The 16,171-nt window shown below is 42.2% G+C and overlaps 1 protein-coding gene across 9 annotated transcripts in view; it reads left to right on the forward strand.

Moving 5' to 3' along the window:
* afdna (afadin, adherens junction formation factor a) overlaps window positions 1–16,171 on the forward strand; it is a 112,108-nt gene that overhangs the window by 36,240 nt on the left and 59,697 nt on the right. For 7 of the 9 annotated variants that reach the window (XM_030046602.1, XM_030046604.1, XM_030046603.1 and 4 more), the window contains exons 7-15: window positions 1,440–1,524; window positions 1,932–2,078; window positions 5,893–5,937; window positions 7,281–7,375; window positions 7,518–7,768; window positions 12,255–12,324; window positions 13,204–13,274; window positions 13,408–13,469; window positions 15,182–15,387. In XM_030046602.1, coding sequence (XP_029902462.1) covers window positions 1,440–1,524; window positions 1,932–2,078; window positions 5,893–5,937; window positions 7,281–7,375; window positions 7,518–7,768; window positions 12,255–12,324; window positions 13,204–13,274; window positions 13,408–13,469; window positions 15,182–15,387 — 1,032 coding nt within the window. The remainder of the gene's footprint in view (window positions 1–1,439; window positions 1,525–1,931; window positions 2,079–5,892; window positions 5,938–7,280; window positions 7,376–7,517; window positions 7,769–12,254; window positions 12,325–13,203; window positions 13,275–13,407; window positions 13,470–15,181; window positions 15,388–16,171) is intronic. The other 2 variants (XM_030046607.1, XM_030046608.1) reach the window with 1 other exon arrangement.

Raw genomic sequence — 16,171 nt, forward strand, 5'->3', positions numbered from 1 at the left:
CTTAATCTCTTAAAGACATTGGCGAAAATTACTGGATAACTGGTTGAAAATTAGCAAATGATAAGAAAACTTTATTTCTAATTATTACAACAAAATATTTAAATTTAATTACCATAAACTTACAACAGACTCAGCAAAAAAAAAAATAGCAAAAAAGTAACAATTACAAACAAATGACCAGAAAATGTGTAAAAATTGAATTCCAAGAAAATGACCTCAAAATTACTAAATAAATGTCAAATTATCACAGATTCCCCCTCAAAATAAAGGGAAATAAAGTGAATTTTGCTCAGATGGTGAAATAAAAACCTTTCAAAATAAAGCCCAGCTGCTCACAGGATCCTGGGATGCAAAGAGACTGCAGTGACATCCATATGCCTGACTTCTAAATATTCCTGTTCTACGTCCTGGGACCTCCTCCTCCCCTTAACTCCTCCTCCTGTTTCATGACTGAACACATCCTCATCCTTCCTCTTTGCCAGCAATAAACTCCTCCAAAATCCTGCTGTCCCTCAACAAGTCACCTGTTTCATTCTACTATCCCACCACTACAGACCTCCTCTATGAGTTGTACCTCCTCCTAGCCTAAACATGTCCACTGTCCTGAGAGGCTGCAGGAAGGGCAGCCAAGGTTACTGTGATGAACACACACGCACACACACTCACACACTTACCAGTCTGGCAGATTGAAGCAGAGTGCTACTTGGCACAAAAAAAACTTTGGGAGAAATGCAATTCAATTACTATCAGACTGTAATAGCAGCAGCAGATGCTCTCTGTGTGGGTGTTTATGGGCCTGTCACAGCGACCTTGGTTACCCTCCCCAAAGCCTCTCCCATCTCTATCCTCTTAGATGGACACTGGCTATAGCCAATCATAGGAAACAACAGCTGCTCCCACTGCCAGCACAATCAAGGACCACACACAAACCCATATTGATGATGTCAGAGGTTGTTTTCTGATGAAAGCACAGTACAGGGAAAGTCCATTAGCCTGAGTAGCATGGCAGAGGCAAATACACTAGTAGCTGGCAGACTAGCTAGTAGCGTGCCAGCTAGTGTGGGGTGTTAGCTGAAGTGGGCCTGAACAGGGTGGTGTCAGAGGGAGGAGGATGCAGGCAGCAGCATCACATGTTCATGTACTGCATAGTCTAGGCCAAATGTACACTTGGTTCAGGTTTGTGTCCAATATTGTTATACATGTACCAAAAAAGAAGTTATGGTTTGGTGCCCTGTACCTTTTCTGAATTAGTTTTCCTTAGGAAAACATCAACTCTTGGGATTATTGTGGAATGGAGTATTCAACATCATGTGTACATGTGCTCCTTTAGCCACATTACTGAATGAATTCTCAGCTAGAGGAAGGTAACACTGCTGACGCTCTGTGTGAATGATGATGTTTGTTGCAGTTTCTTTGCTGACTGTCTTTTTCCTGTGCAGCAAGACGACAAGACAGGCAAGGAGGTGGTCCTGGACGATGCTGAATGCCCACTGCAGATCTTCAGGGACTGGCCTGCTGACAGAGGTAATACACACGCACATGCAGACCAAGAGGTCCTTGTATTTACTGTCGTTTTCCTCGCTGTCTTTGTGATGTTCTCTGCTGCCCTCTCCCTGTTTCTTATAGTAATTACTACTCCATGAGTAGTCCATCTCTATCAAGATGTTGATAGAGATGTTGCAGTTGCAGTTTTCCCAATTGAGATTTCTGAGTTTGATACTCTCTTTAACTCAAGATAAGATAAGATAATCTCTGTTGCCCACAAATGTGGAAATTTGCCTTCGCCTTCAGAAGTTGTTGCAAACACATCACACAAAATCAGAATAATTGGAGGTGCTAAGAGTGTGTGTGTGTGTGTGTGTGTGTCTGTGTCTCTGTGTGTGTGTGTGTGTGTGTGTGTGTGTGTGTGTGTGTGTGTGTGTGTGTGTCAGGTGCGCTGGTGTTCCAGCTGAAGAAAAGACCTCCCGACTACCAGGGGAGGAAAGGGAGAAAGGCGGAGGACAAAGCTCAGAGAGGGAAGGACGGCATTAGCTCCCTGCCGCCCGAAAAACTGCCTTACCTGGTGGAGCTGAGCCCAGGTAGGACTCGGCCACACAACACACACAAACACACAAAGTACAAAAACCGTCACTGTATATGTTCCCATCTGTTTGTAGTTGCAGAAAATTATAACAATAGTTGTAGATGCAGCAGCAACAGTAGTTGTGGTAGTAGTAGTATGTACCTAGTTTTGGTACATACTGCTTCCTTCAAAAGGAACTTGTGAGCTTGCGGTTTGACATGGGAAGTCGTGCTCATGACTCGTGAACTCTGAGCTTTAAGAAAATTTCCTTTTCCGAAGTCGTGAATTCCACAAGAGGGTGGTGTTCATATGGATTCTTGTGGTGGTACACCCGACGCCATTTGAAGGCAGCATATGTTACAGGCTGGGACACTATATAGATGAGATTTAAAGATGGTGGTACTTTGCTCTTTAACTATGTTCTCCATATGATGTCACCAGAAAAACAAGCCAATCCGAGGCCTCAGTTGTTTTGGAGCAACTGGGCCTCATCCAAAGTCAGCCAGTGATTTACAATCTGAAATTTGCATCGCTTATGCTTCAGCAGGCCCTGTGGAGTAGCAGCCATTTTTAAGGGCCGGACCACTAAAACTACCAACCAATCAGCAGCCAGTGGCTCATAAAAAATGACTGAATGTCTCAAAGTGTCTAGGGGAACCCTGGATAATAATTTACCTGTTTTTTCCCCCTCACAATTTTCTTTCATGTAAATGTCACAGTTCATCATAAAAAATTCTCAAAAGATGGCGAAAATACCCCAGTGTTAAACTAAATATACACTAAATCACACCTGGCCGAAAACATCTGCTACTGCTCTCTAGAGGTTGAAACTTTCAGGCATGTTGCACCTCTTGCCACACCTAATCAGTGATGTCAGAGAGCATTTTTCATCTGATGTCAAGGACAAGGTCCTCAGAAAGGGTTCAGGTGGAGAGAAGAGGTGCACAATATACAGTTCAAAGGTCAGATTGAATGAGAGGTGATGTCCTCAGCCAGGCAGCTGCTGCACATAGTAGACCTCATGTACAAAACTAATGTTGGCTATTCATACTGCGGGCAGAACTCTGTAACTTCATATAAATTCAATACGCCCAAATGTTGGGTTCCGGCTGAGCTTGAGAACTCTAGTTTGAGTTGCACCAAAATGTTTAAAACCCATCAGCCTACATTATCAAATGGGACCCAGAAGATGTTAAAAGTTGTTTTTGAAAAAGATCTTCAAAGGTGTTGCACAAACAAATAAATGTCGTGGACCTCTGTTGGTAGAAGGAAAAATCTGTTCAACCTGATTATGTTTCCGTGCTGAGGTTTCCTTAATTTTTCCAAAATGCTGATGGAAGTACTTGGTGAATGAACCGTCTCATTGCCTCCCCATCTCTGAGGTTCTCACTGTGACACCACTGACAGGGTGTGGCCAAAAGTGCAACATGCCACGAAGTTTCAGTCCCTAGACAGGAGTCTGCATTAGTGTATTGGCATGCAGTGACCAGTAGGAGGCTCTGTAGCTATACTGAGCGGCAGTTAGGGTCGATTAGGGGTCAGCCTACCTCCTTTCACTACCAAGGTGAGTGAGTTGCATGCGGCCACAACATGGCTTCCAGCTGTTCCACCGCTGGAGCTGTGCTGAGCTCTCCAGTCTGAATGATTTTCTCAGTTTCTGAAAGCCACTGCAGGAGCTTTTTGGTGACTGACATCCACACTGAAGCCAGCTCCCAGATGTAGCTGCATTTTTGTGTATGGATGACATGTTAGCTTCTCCTCGTCTTCCATTCAACAACCCAGAGAGTAGCTCCACTCTGCATCTTGGAAGCGTCCGGAACATATCTTATCCTGGTCTAAGCCATACTACCTGGCACCTTCACAAAGGGAAGTTTAAAGCTGTGTAAAGCACAAAGCCTCTCTGTGTTTTCCCAGTGAAGCTTTATAAAGCTGCACCAAACTGCACCTTTATAGACTGCATTCTCCAAGTCACTCTTTGCTCTGTGGTGTTCCGGGCTTCTCTGAGGCAAGAGTGGGTATATTTCCTTCTCAAAAGCCTCAGCTATATGCTAGGGTTGGGCGGTATCCAGAAATGAGGTAATTTACAGTTTTTCTGAAAAAAACTTGTTCATACATCTTGTTTTGTAAGAGCAAATTTTGTAAACCATAATTCAATGCGGTGTTAGTCATATTGCTTTAATCCAGGCTAATTTTGATTTGCTAGATTTCTATTCTCATTGTGAAGGACATAGCAGGCATTGGCATCTGCAATGGAATAAACCAGGCATTTAAGTCATATATTCCAATACTACATAGAGACAAAATTGTGATATTTAAAAAAATGGTATCATCCAACCTTGCAAAGTGTGCTCTCTGGGTTCCTCTGAATGTGACATTATCCTGACCTAACAGCTTTATTCTTGCCACTGATCCTGCTTTCTCTTTGTCTCTTGCCTCTTTGTTTCATAACTTGACCTGTTAGTAATCTGAAATGCTGCCCAGCACCACATTAGTTCAAGCTGTGGTGCTGAAAAAGTTTTGGTGTGATCTTGCCCAGGACTGTACTAACCCGTCTGCTGCTTCATCTACTGTCAGGCTGGCAGCTCACTGGCTGGGGGAAAACAGTCCTGATGGAAATCTGACATGGTGGATCCCCTGAATTTTGGGGTGCTGTTTATGTGTGTGTGTCTGTATGTGTGTGTGTGAGTGTTCTTGTATCCTTTTGAGAACCAGCTTGAGTTTTAGACTGTCAGGCTGGTGACATTTTGGACAGGTCTCACCTCTACAAGGGTCTAATTTAGGTTAAGACTTGGTCAACAGTTATGGAAAGATTAAGGACTAGGATTAGATAAAGGTAAGCATTTAAGTTAGTTTAGGGTTAGGACTGGTGAAGGGTTTGTTTTCAAATTAAGGGTTAGTCTCTGGTGATTTTGTCAAGGTTAGGGTGATGTTTAAAGGAATATAGAAGTTTCTTAAACATTGGCCCGTACATGTTATTTTTTGAGATGTAAAGCCACGCACTCAAAACAGCTGCTTTTGTAGTTGCATTTTAAATGTTGACCTTTTCAGTTTCAGTCTTTTTCCTGTTCACTATATGTTTCTTAAACTGAGGCTCAAAAACAAATTTCCAAGTAAATCAAAAAGTTGCAGGTCTGTGTTTGTCTCCCAAATTTATATCAACCCTATGTTTTTATGGTACTTGACATCCTGATGTTGGGTCTATTTTGACCTTATGTTCCGGCTTTATACTGGTTGTGGACTGTACTGAGCCATTTCTAGCAAGCTTTGTTTACATTCTCAGTGCAGTGTGATTTGAGCCAACAGGTTCATGTCTTACTTTCGGATGACTATGTTGCCTGTGCAGAACTCTTATATTCTAATTAGGGCTAAAATTGGATAAATGTTCAAATGAAAACCTGCAGAGAAATGTTATGAGCCTCAGTACGTAGAACATACTGAAACTCAAACTGTCATTTGAAATGCGACCAAAGAGGAGGCTGACGAGTGACTTTGAATGGCTTTACAGTGCAAAAGGTATCATGTACAGGCCAATAGTTGAACAAATGTCCACATTACTTTCAGCTTAGCTTATGTTTAAGGAAATGTGTTGTCAGCGGACTGCCGTCACTATGATTTAAACTCGGTGTGTGTATGTGTGTATGCCCGCATGTGGCGAATGGGGTAACAAGGTATGCTGCATTTTTCTTCCTCGCCGCATTTTCACCCTTTGCTATGTGTGTTTGTTTTTCTTTCCCACCTTCATGTGGCATGGTGTGTGTGCGCGTGTGTGTATGCGTGGGGCCTTGTGCATGTGTTCTTCTACCTCCACACCTGCCTGCCTGTCTGCCTAGGGCGAGGGAATCACTATGCCTACTACGCCTATCGGCACCATGAAGGTAAAAAAACCCACCACACCTCCTCTCTGTCTGTTGCAGTGGCTGATGGGCTGGGTGGGAGGAGTGGGCGGGGTGGGATACAGGGAGCCAGGCCCAGGTTGGCTACAGTGATGAAAGACAGTCCCCTCGCTGAATCTAGATTTAAAGTAGCGACATTTTTATGCAAATAAATCTCTTTGGCTCGTCCTCTGTTGCCGATTGGTATTCACAGGTTTCCTCATCAGGGTCACTGTAGATTCACCAATCAAGACTTTAGACAAAGTGATTGATTGAAATTCAATTCATTATCCTCACTTACTTTGCTTAAGGGGGAACTACAGGTTTCTGCAAGTTAGATTTAACAGTCAAATTCCTCTTTAATGCCAATTTGAATTAAGCGTAAGGTTAGTTTGACCCCAAAAGTAAGCCTGAAAAACAAAATAAAGTGGCAGTGTTGGAGTAAAGTCCAGCGCAACCAGGGAGACTTGCCTCTAGAAATAAAGTGCACATAGTGTATTGGTTAGGATCAGGGTTAGGTTTTGCCAAAGGCAACATGTAAAGTGGTTATTTGTGACATTTTAATACAGTTAATACAACAAAGTAATGATTCAATCATAAGTGTGATTCATTGAAAGCTTTTACATTTGATGTTCAAAACAACTGGTGTCAGGTAGGTTCTAATAGTGAAAAATTTTCAGTTTATATAGCAAAAAAAATAAAATAAAAAATAATAATAATAATGATGTAGTTTTCCTGAGCAGTGATAGTCACCATTGCTGAACAAAGTAACCAGCACCACCTACATAAACTCAAACTTTATAAACAGAAAGTATGCTGAAGTGTTAGCATGGAGCAATCACGACATGTTCCCATCACGTAGTTGACCACCACAACTGTTTACCAGAAACATAAGTTGTCTCAATAGCCTTGTTCTATTAAATAAATGGATTTTTGATGTTATTTTCAGATTGCGGTTCAGTGCTAGCGATTCAGTTTTGTTTGAATTTTGCTGAAAAGCCAGTGTTTCCCCCTTCCTCTTCTGTGAACTAATGTGCTGCTTTGCTTTTACTAAACTCCTCTTTACTAATGATCAATAATCGCAGCTCGGGTCCCCTACAAACTTTTTTTTTTCTGCCTAATAAACATATCTATGCAATACAATCCATCTGGTACTGATTCTTGTTGAACTGAATCAAATTGAGCTTATAGTTATCCCGTCAGCTGTATGCGTCTGAGTCAATAAATGTGTATACATGCTTTTATCTAGACTTGACCTGAGCTCTGCACACTATTGACTGTGTGTATGTGTATGTGTGTGCGCCTGTGTGTGTGGTGTGTGTGTGTGTGTGTGTGTGTGTGTGCAGATGGGTCTGACTCGCGAGACAAACCAAAGCTTTACCGGCTGCAGCACAGCATCACTGAGGTTGGCTCTGACTGCACAGAGGATGGAGCCATCCAGGTAACTAAGTCCACAGCTACATCACTCAAACACACCGGGATGAGTTAGGAGCAGAGCACCAGCCCCAGGTTCACACACTCTGCCGTGTCTGTAGTTGTGCCGCAGCTGCTTTTTTTACTGATGTTCATTTTCTCGTGTGCAGTTGCTCGGTCCAGGGATCCTGCCCCACCACTGTAACCTGATGCACAGCGACGGTCTGGTCACCGTGACACCCCGTGGCCCAGACGCCGACACCTTTGTGGACGGACAGCGCGTGACAGAGACGACGGTACTGCGCTCTGGCTCCACCCTCCAGTTTGGCTCCGCCCACGTCTTCAAGTTTGTGGACCCGGCGTTCGACCAGGGAGGGAAGAGAGAGCCGACGGCCATGATGAGGAGCCGCCACAAGTCAGGGTGAGATGCGTGTGTGTGTGTGTGTGTCTGTGACAGCAATGGAAAGCAACAACATCAAACACTATTGCCACATGCCAGGAGTCCTGCTCTTCTTCAGGGTGTCTGCAGTTTCATAACCCTTTGAAACATGAGCAAATTCACTTAATTTCTTTTAAAAACAAGGAAGAAGCAAATTAGCTAGAAATCTGATCTGGTGTTTTTTTTTTTTTGTTTTTTTTTTGGCTAATGTTCTGGGAATTATTTGACTGATCTACTCTTTGCCTTTTTTCCCATGGAAGAAATGAAGTGAATTTGCTCATGTTACAAAGGGCTAATTGACAAAACATTGTTACAAAACATTGTGTTTTAATATCACCACTTTGAGTTTATTTGACAAGTACAGCTCCAAGACAGTTCCATAATGAACACAAAGAAAAATGTCTTTTCATAACAGGGCAAAATAACCTCAGCCCCTCATCTCATTAATTATTGCCCACATTCTTTTATACATTTTTTTTCTAAAATTGTGTTGTTTAGCTAAACTTTTACTGCTCCTCTTCCTCTTAGTATGTCACTCTGTCCCGCTCACTCTCCACATACTGTCATTTAAAGTTACTGAACCCAAAAAAAAAAAAAAAAAAAAAAAAAAAAAAAGGTTTTTGTAGATGGTGGGTGGAGAGGAAGGAGTTTGGGGTTGGCAGGCAGAGGGAGAGATGAAGGGAGGGAGGAGGACGAGGAGGAGGGGAGATGAGGTTTAGAGATGGATGGATGCTGGAATGAAGGAGAAGAGAGGAGGTCTCTGGTTTTTACCAGGCAGACACAGCCCTCTAATCTCATCAACGTGGTATGGGGTGTGGCCTCTCGAGCGCTCTCTCTCTCTCTTTCTCTCTTTCACACACACACACACACACACACGAGTGCCAGATGAGAGGAGAAAGGAGTGTGTGAGCGGGTAAGGGATGCATGAAGGACAAGTTACAGAGGTTTTACTGGTCCAGCCAGGAGCCAACACAGTGGACAACTGACAGAAAGAGAGAAAGAGAGAAAGAGAGAGGGGGAGGTGTGTAAGTAACTTTCCATTACCAGAATCCATTCTGAGTGTGTCACTTAGTATTTTCTAGTACTTAAAAACAAAGGGTGGAAGTAATGAGTAAACTTGTGTTATGTTCTTCCTAAATTAACACTTACATAAGCATGTTTTGACTGAAATATTGCACTTAAAGGGATAGTTCACCCATTTGACATTGTTTCTCTTCCCCCCAGCTGTTGTGTAGGACAGTAGTGGTGCTATCTTCCTCTCATTGTTACTGAGTGCTGGATACTGGCTGGATGCTCCAAATGCTAACTGTTAGCCTCCTGCCATTTAATTGGACTTCACCCGGGCTAACATTCTTAAAAATAACCACCTTAATCCATGCCATCATTTTAATAATGTTATTGAATAATGGGTATGGACATTTTCAGTTGTTTTATAAGTTCGTACTTGTGTCTGGAACTCTGTCACTCTTAATGTAAACGGCATGCTTTCTACTTTTACCTCAGTTGATGTGTAGGTTAGGTTCCAAAACACAGTTAGTGAGTCTGGCTGACACATGAATGTGACCGGGGGACGTTCTGGCCGCCGCTGGGTTACCTCTCTGCTTTCATCAATCTGATTGTTCCTTGTGATTTATTTATTGACTTCACTTCCTGTCAGTGCAGAAAGCTCTAATCCAGATTTACTACTAACCACGCTCTGGATTATACAGCAGAGAGAGAGAGGGATGACAAGCAGGGAGGAAGAAGAGGAAATGTTGTCTGGACAGTTTGTCTCTGGCTTGTTCTGTTCTGTTCTGGCAGCAGCAGGCGGAAGGCTTTCATTCCAAACCGCGACACATCCCTCATGTTTCATATAATCTAACATCTTACTCTTAATGAAAATAGGTGGCCGACTCATAAGTTCACTGGGTTTTACCTTCCTGATTTGTTTGGAATAAGAGGCAAATATAAAATGAAAACACCACTTGTTTTGTACAGGTAGGCTGAGCTTCATTTCGGGATACACCCCATGACGTTGAAAGCTGCGGGTCTGGATGGTTTGCGTTCCACTGCCCTGCCCAACACACTCAACACGAAATCTGTGCCAAATGGTTTTATTTTGTTCTGTTTGTGAGATTTTCCTACCCCTTCTGTTTACCTGGAATGAGTCTCTCCCAGGGATATTGTGGTAGAAAGAGCACCTAATTCAAGTCAGTCCAGTGTTGTTAACATCCATTGTTGGTAGCTGTGCAGGTTCACAAGGCCAGTAATTTGTTCTGTGAAGTTGGGTGTCCCTCACCTCACCGCTGGGCTTTCTGGAATTCTTCTTGGACGGACGGTATTTTTCTCTGAAGTTATTTGGGTCCACGTTACACAAACTCCTCCCCAGACAGAACACTTCTCCATGCAAGGATCTGAGGCTGGAAGTAGCTGAAAGGAGGTAACGGAAAGATGCTCTCAAAAGCCCCATATTTTTAACTGTGGTGTTAAGCAGTTGACTCTTGGCGGGTTTAAGCCTGCAAACTGATATTTTGGAATTGACGTTGAACCGATTGGACTGTAGCATGTAATTGGGAAAGGACCAGAGCCTTTCCAGTAAGCCAGTATGAACAACACCAGGACCCGCGCTCTACTAAAGCTAAATGGAACAGTAGCCTCATTAATGATATTCATAATAGCTGTGTTTACCCTGCTATTTCATGTCAGAATGGCTGCTGTGAAAAAAAGGCTATTGCTTTGTGGTGTATCCGCAAGTTTTCACAGTTCAGTTGCCAGCTGTTGTGGATTCATGGTGTTTCTGAGTTAGATTCAGATTCATTTATCCATTGATTGATTGACTTAAAATTGAATTTGTCAGAGAATAATTTGACTGGCACCATCTAAATTTAATAATATTCTTGCGTACTGCTACAGCGTTTAGGCCGATTACAGCCACAGTTTGGCTTTGCCGCTGATTTATAAGTTCAAAGCAATTCAGTGCTAGCTTTTGGCAGTAGGACAGATGATCTTGTAGTGTATGAGGGTTCAGAAGTTTAATCTCTTTCCTCTCAGTTTAGCGGCGACCATCACCAGTATTTTAATCTGGTGTTGATGTCCTCCTTTAGTGTGAATTGATTAACCACACGAATCTGAACAAACACTCGCAAGGGCCAATTTGATGAATGTACGAGAAGGAACATCATAGACGACGTCTGGATAGAAGAATGCTCCACCTTCACATTTGTTGTGGCTGAGCTGTCATACTGTCAGATGTGACACTTTGGAAAAATGTCCATGTTATGTGGCATTTGGAATCGGGTAGTGTGCGTACCCAAATGCAGCTGGTTTGCACTGTGTGTTCCCAAGTGTTCATTTCACAACGTGCATTTGCAGATGCAGTGTCTAATCTGTGGCAGAAGATATATTGGTGACAAACAGTTTAGAACTAGAACTAAAACATATTTCATCACCCATGTACCTTGGTATCAGAATTAATTTGAGTATGATGTGTTGAAAAGGTGGAACTGGACAAATACATCAGGGGTTGGTGCTTGACTGGATCTGTCACTGGTGGAAATTCCCCTGCCAATGTGATGTGCTTACGTTATCAATCAGTCAAATTAAAGCCTCTGAATGCCTTTTTCAGGTAAGGAGGTCAACCTTTGCACAGCCCAAAGTTGGTACCTGTTTTAGCTCTGTGGCATTTAGATTTATATCTGAAAACAAATGTGCCTTCTTTGTTTATTGGCAGGAAGAGAGTTCCATTGAAAGTTTAGAGTCATCATTACAATGTTAACCCAGTCAGCCTTATGACTGCTGCAAGCTTTTGTTTTCTGACCTAGAATAGTTTGTATTTCCCAGCTTTATGTATCGTATTGTATGGTGAAGTGTTGGCATATGCACTGGACAGATCAGTCAGTCAAACTCACAGAAATGATTTATTTTCCCCAAATCTCTCGTCACATTTTGAGTGTGTGGAAATGCAGGCAGTGTTTACAGTCTTCCAGCTGCCGGTGTTTGGTCTGTTTTGCGGCTGCTAACTCATGTGAACGGGACAAAAGCCTCCAGTCAATGACGGACATTTACATGAACTCACACAAGCCTCCAGGGGAGAGCACGAATGGGTTGTGTGTGTGTGTGTGTTGGTCTGACATTGATTCCCTCCTGTCACAGGCTATGTGAAAAGCTGCCACAAGTTCGCTTACTCTCTAACTCGCATACACACACAGTGCAGCATATAGTGCGCTGTCATAACTACTGGCTCTGTCTGAGTGCACTGTTATGCAATTGTGCATGTGTAAAGCAAACTGTGCGAGTGTGTGTGTGTATAAGTGAGTCATTCATTCATTGCATCCGATCCAGCTCTCTGCTCTCTGACGATGAGCAGAGAGTTTGCGTGTGTGTCTGTGTGTGGATTAAGTCTGAGCTCTCCTCCTTGGTAGTGAACGGTGAGCTTTGGAAGACATCGCTCCTTATTTAAATCTCCTGTGTTTCTGTGTCTCTGCTGCAGCAGCGTACCAGAAACCACCTTCGATCTTCACGGAGACATCCACAGTGGAGCTGCCCTGCCCACCAGCAAGGTAACACACACACACACGTTTGCATTCCTGCTGTGCATTACATCTGCCTTGTTGTCAGCCAGTTTTGATCTGATCTGCTATTTGTATTTTGTTAGTCTTAGTTGGTTCTTGTTGATGAACACTAGGTTTTATTACTGAATAATTTTTCACATTTTCTTTTAGTAACTGAACTGAACTTAATGTCAAAATTAAAATTTGTTCATATGTCGGTTCTTTTTTCCCCTCTCAAATGTGGGTGGTAGAAAAGACATAGTGTGCAGATACATGAAGGTAACATTCAGCTAATTTTAGCTACATATTTCTTCTTTTTGTTCTTTATTATCCAGTGGTTTGCACCTTTGTGCCTCTTGCAAACTGATAATTAGATCCTTTCAGACCTGAGGTCAGGAGGGTATTTTTTTTTAAATCTATTTTTGGCATATTTGTCTCTCTCTCTCTCTCTTTTTTTTTTTTTGATGACCATGATCAAGCCTGCATCTTATAGAAGGTTTTCTATATGAGTATCTAGTTGTTTACATAATCTGCTGCCGTAATGATGTGGATTTCAGGGGTTCTAAGGTAACACACACCTCGGCAGTTTGTAACAAGCCAAGTTCTTGTATGTAATATATTCCTAATGTTGCTGTAATTTCCTTGGACTGAATGTAGTTTACACTGTACGCTGGGAGATAATTGTGATGGTGAACCCTTGAATTACAATGCTTCAAATACATTTTGTCTTTTGGGACAGATTTACATTGAGTGAAATTACAGTCAAATTCTCAGTTCTCTTTGTTGTGGACCCTCTGGAACTTCGTCAAAGATCGCACTGTTACAGTCATTGGTCTCATGTATGTTGTGTGTATGTACGTGTGTGTGTGTGTGTGTGTATGTGTGCAGAGCTCAGGGAAGCTGGAGATGGAGAGAGGCATGGTCAAACCCATGATCAGAGGAGAGCAGCAGGACGGCAGGTCAGACACACACACACACACACACACACACACACACACACACACACACACACACACACACTCCTTTTCATCTTCCTCACCCTCCTCCCCATTCTCTTCCTCCTCCTCCTCACAGTGTTATTTTTACTTACAGGTCTCAGGATAGTTCAGCAGCAGAGTTGACTTTGCCAGCCAGCATCGAGTTCAGAGACAACTGTAAGTGCTAGTCTCTCTCTCACTGTCTCTCTCCCTCCCTCCCCCATGCTGTGTTAATGAGCCGACCCATGGCTAGAAGCAATTGGCCCTTGTTTCAACTCTGGTGTTGTTATCATGCGGTGGACTGAACCTCCTGGCTCCACTGCATACACAGCAGTGGTGTGGAATGAATATCTTCCAGTAAAAGTGGGAAAATGGCAAATTTGGCATGTGTACATTTCCTGGTGCAAGTGAATAGAAGACACCAGTGACAGCGCTGTGCACAGTGACCGCACTTTGTGTGCAACAGGCTAACCACTGAAAGTAACGCCCTGGAACAGAGCTAATTACAGACCACATGCATGTGCACTCTGAGACTAATACAGAACAGAGTTAATAAAATAATGAATATAATTTCAGAATACAATTTGGACATCTTGCACTTAAATATTTCATTTCTTAGTGTCTGTTTTTTTAACTGCTCATTTATAGTTCCACAGCTTTGATGATGTTCAATGGGTAGTAGTCTGGTTTTGCTGGCTTTGTGCATTTGTTTCGGCTGTTCAGTTGGTCTTAGATTCAGTTCCTGGTACCGTTAAGGTCTTGAAGGTCTTAGATTTGGCTCTCAGAAACATGAGAGGTCCCTCCCTCTCTCTCTCTCTCTCTCTCTCTCTCTCTCTCTCTCTCTCTCTCTCTCTCTCTCTCTCTCTCTCTCTCTCTCTCTCTCTCTCTCTCTCTCTCTCTCTCCCTCTCTCTCTCTGTCTTTGTTGCTCTGAGCTGCTCTAGTTGTTTGCACTGCCTTTCTTACACCCTTGTTTGTTGACATTAGTAGCAGTGGGTTTTCAGACTCTGTATTTCCTTGGTGAGTGTGTGTGTGTGGGTGTGTGTGCATGTGTATATTTGTCATAGTGTGAGCTCATCTGTTTTCCCAGCTAGTGGAGGGTCTGGATTTGTTGTAGATTGGAGAGATCCATTCCCATAATACAGTGGGAGCAGCCATGTACTGTATGGCTCTTACAACAATCAAAAGAAGCCTATGGGCATACTCGAAAGGTTTTATCTCAACCTCTTAAGAAAATGAACTTATTTTTAATTTTTGGGGGGAATTTCTTTTTTTTTTTTTTTTTTTTTTTTGTAATATCTGTTGGCATCTTTTGAAGTAATTTTCTTGTAATTTTCTCATAATTTTCTCTATTCATTTTTATTGTTATAATACTTAATGTATTTTATTATGTATATTTTTATTTTTAATTTATTTATTTTTGCAAATTTTGGCATCTTTTGAAGTAATTTTCTTGTAATTTTCTCATAATTTTATCTATTCATTTTTATTGTTATAATATATAATGTATTTTATTATGTATATTTTTATTTTTAATTTATTTATTTTTGCAAATTTTCTAATTGTCTTTTTTTGTCTTTTTTTGTTGGTAGTTTAATGATAATTTTTAGGGGGGGGGGAACTTATTTTGGGGTTATTTTGGGGTTTTTGGGTCATTTCGTGATAGTCCCCTTTTTTCTCATGTTTGTGAAAGAAATTGCTCTGGTTTGAAAGAGTTAATTGCTTGTTGTTTATGGGAACTCCCTAACCAGAACTAAGTCCAATGTCATTTTGATTAATTGAGCGAGCATGACGGTTTTGTTAATACTGAATTTTGTACTTACTGTAGTTGTACAAGTGTAAGCAGCAGCAGTAGTGGTAATTATGTGTGTGTGTGTGTGTGTGTGTCCAGCGGAGGATGCCTTTCTGTCGGCCATCATCAACTACACCAACAGCTCCACGGTTCACTTTAAGCTGTCTCCCACCTACGTCCTGTACATGGCCTGCCGCTTCGTGCTGGCGCCCACCTACCGCCCCGACATGTCGCCATCGGAGAGGACGCACAAGGTCATCGCCATCGTCAACAAGATGGTGAGCATGATGGAAGGAGTCATCCAGGTGAGTGCCAGCACACTTGGCATCCTTTTGCTGAGTTTTTGTATCGTCCACTATTGCCTTCATGTAATTGCTTTTATTGTTTGAGTAGGTTCAGCAGCTGTTTTTTTGCACACCCTTCCCATGATGCTGGGATTCATGGTTTTTCATTCTTTCATTCATACTTCTCTACGTGGACTTTTGGAATTGCCTGTTGGATTGTTTAATTCCCCCCATTTACTGCACTCTTATGACCCGCTAAACTTGTAGTCCCTGTAGGGTGTGTGTGTTGTGTTTATTTGTATATATGTGTTTAATTGTCACCTCTTTCATACCAGTTTCTATGCCATATTTTATTTGTGTACACTCTGTTTATAATGCTAGTGGCCTACTCTGTGAACATATGTTTGAAAAAAAAAAAAAAAGACATTTTGGCACAAGATTGGCGATAATGATCAATATTTTTATCAAGTTGTCAGTAGTTTAACCAGATCTTTGCTCAGATTCAATAGTTTTTTATTTGTGCCGCAAGGAGGCACCAAGGCATCGTTCTTGAACACAGATAAACTAACTTGATCTTACAAATAAAGCTATTTCACGGTACAAGTGAATTCTTAAATTGCTCGCTCTCATCGACATTAATCAGCCCATCCACCTCAACATCCACATCCACGTCTTATTTGTGGTTGGATTTGCTTCTCTTTTTGCAGTTTCCGGCCCTTGCAGCGGCCTGACTGTTATTGACCAGCAGGCTCAGCCAATCACAGCAGATTATGTCAGCGTCTCCTAGGAAAAACTGGGGGAAAAA

The sequence above is a fragment of the Myripristis murdjan genome, chromosome 24 (genome assembly GCF_902150065.1).
Source record: "Myripristis murdjan chromosome 24, fMyrMur1.1, whole genome shotgun sequence".
Taxonomy (NCBI): Eukaryota; Metazoa; Chordata; class Actinopteri; order Holocentriformes; family Holocentridae; genus Myripristis; species Myripristis murdjan.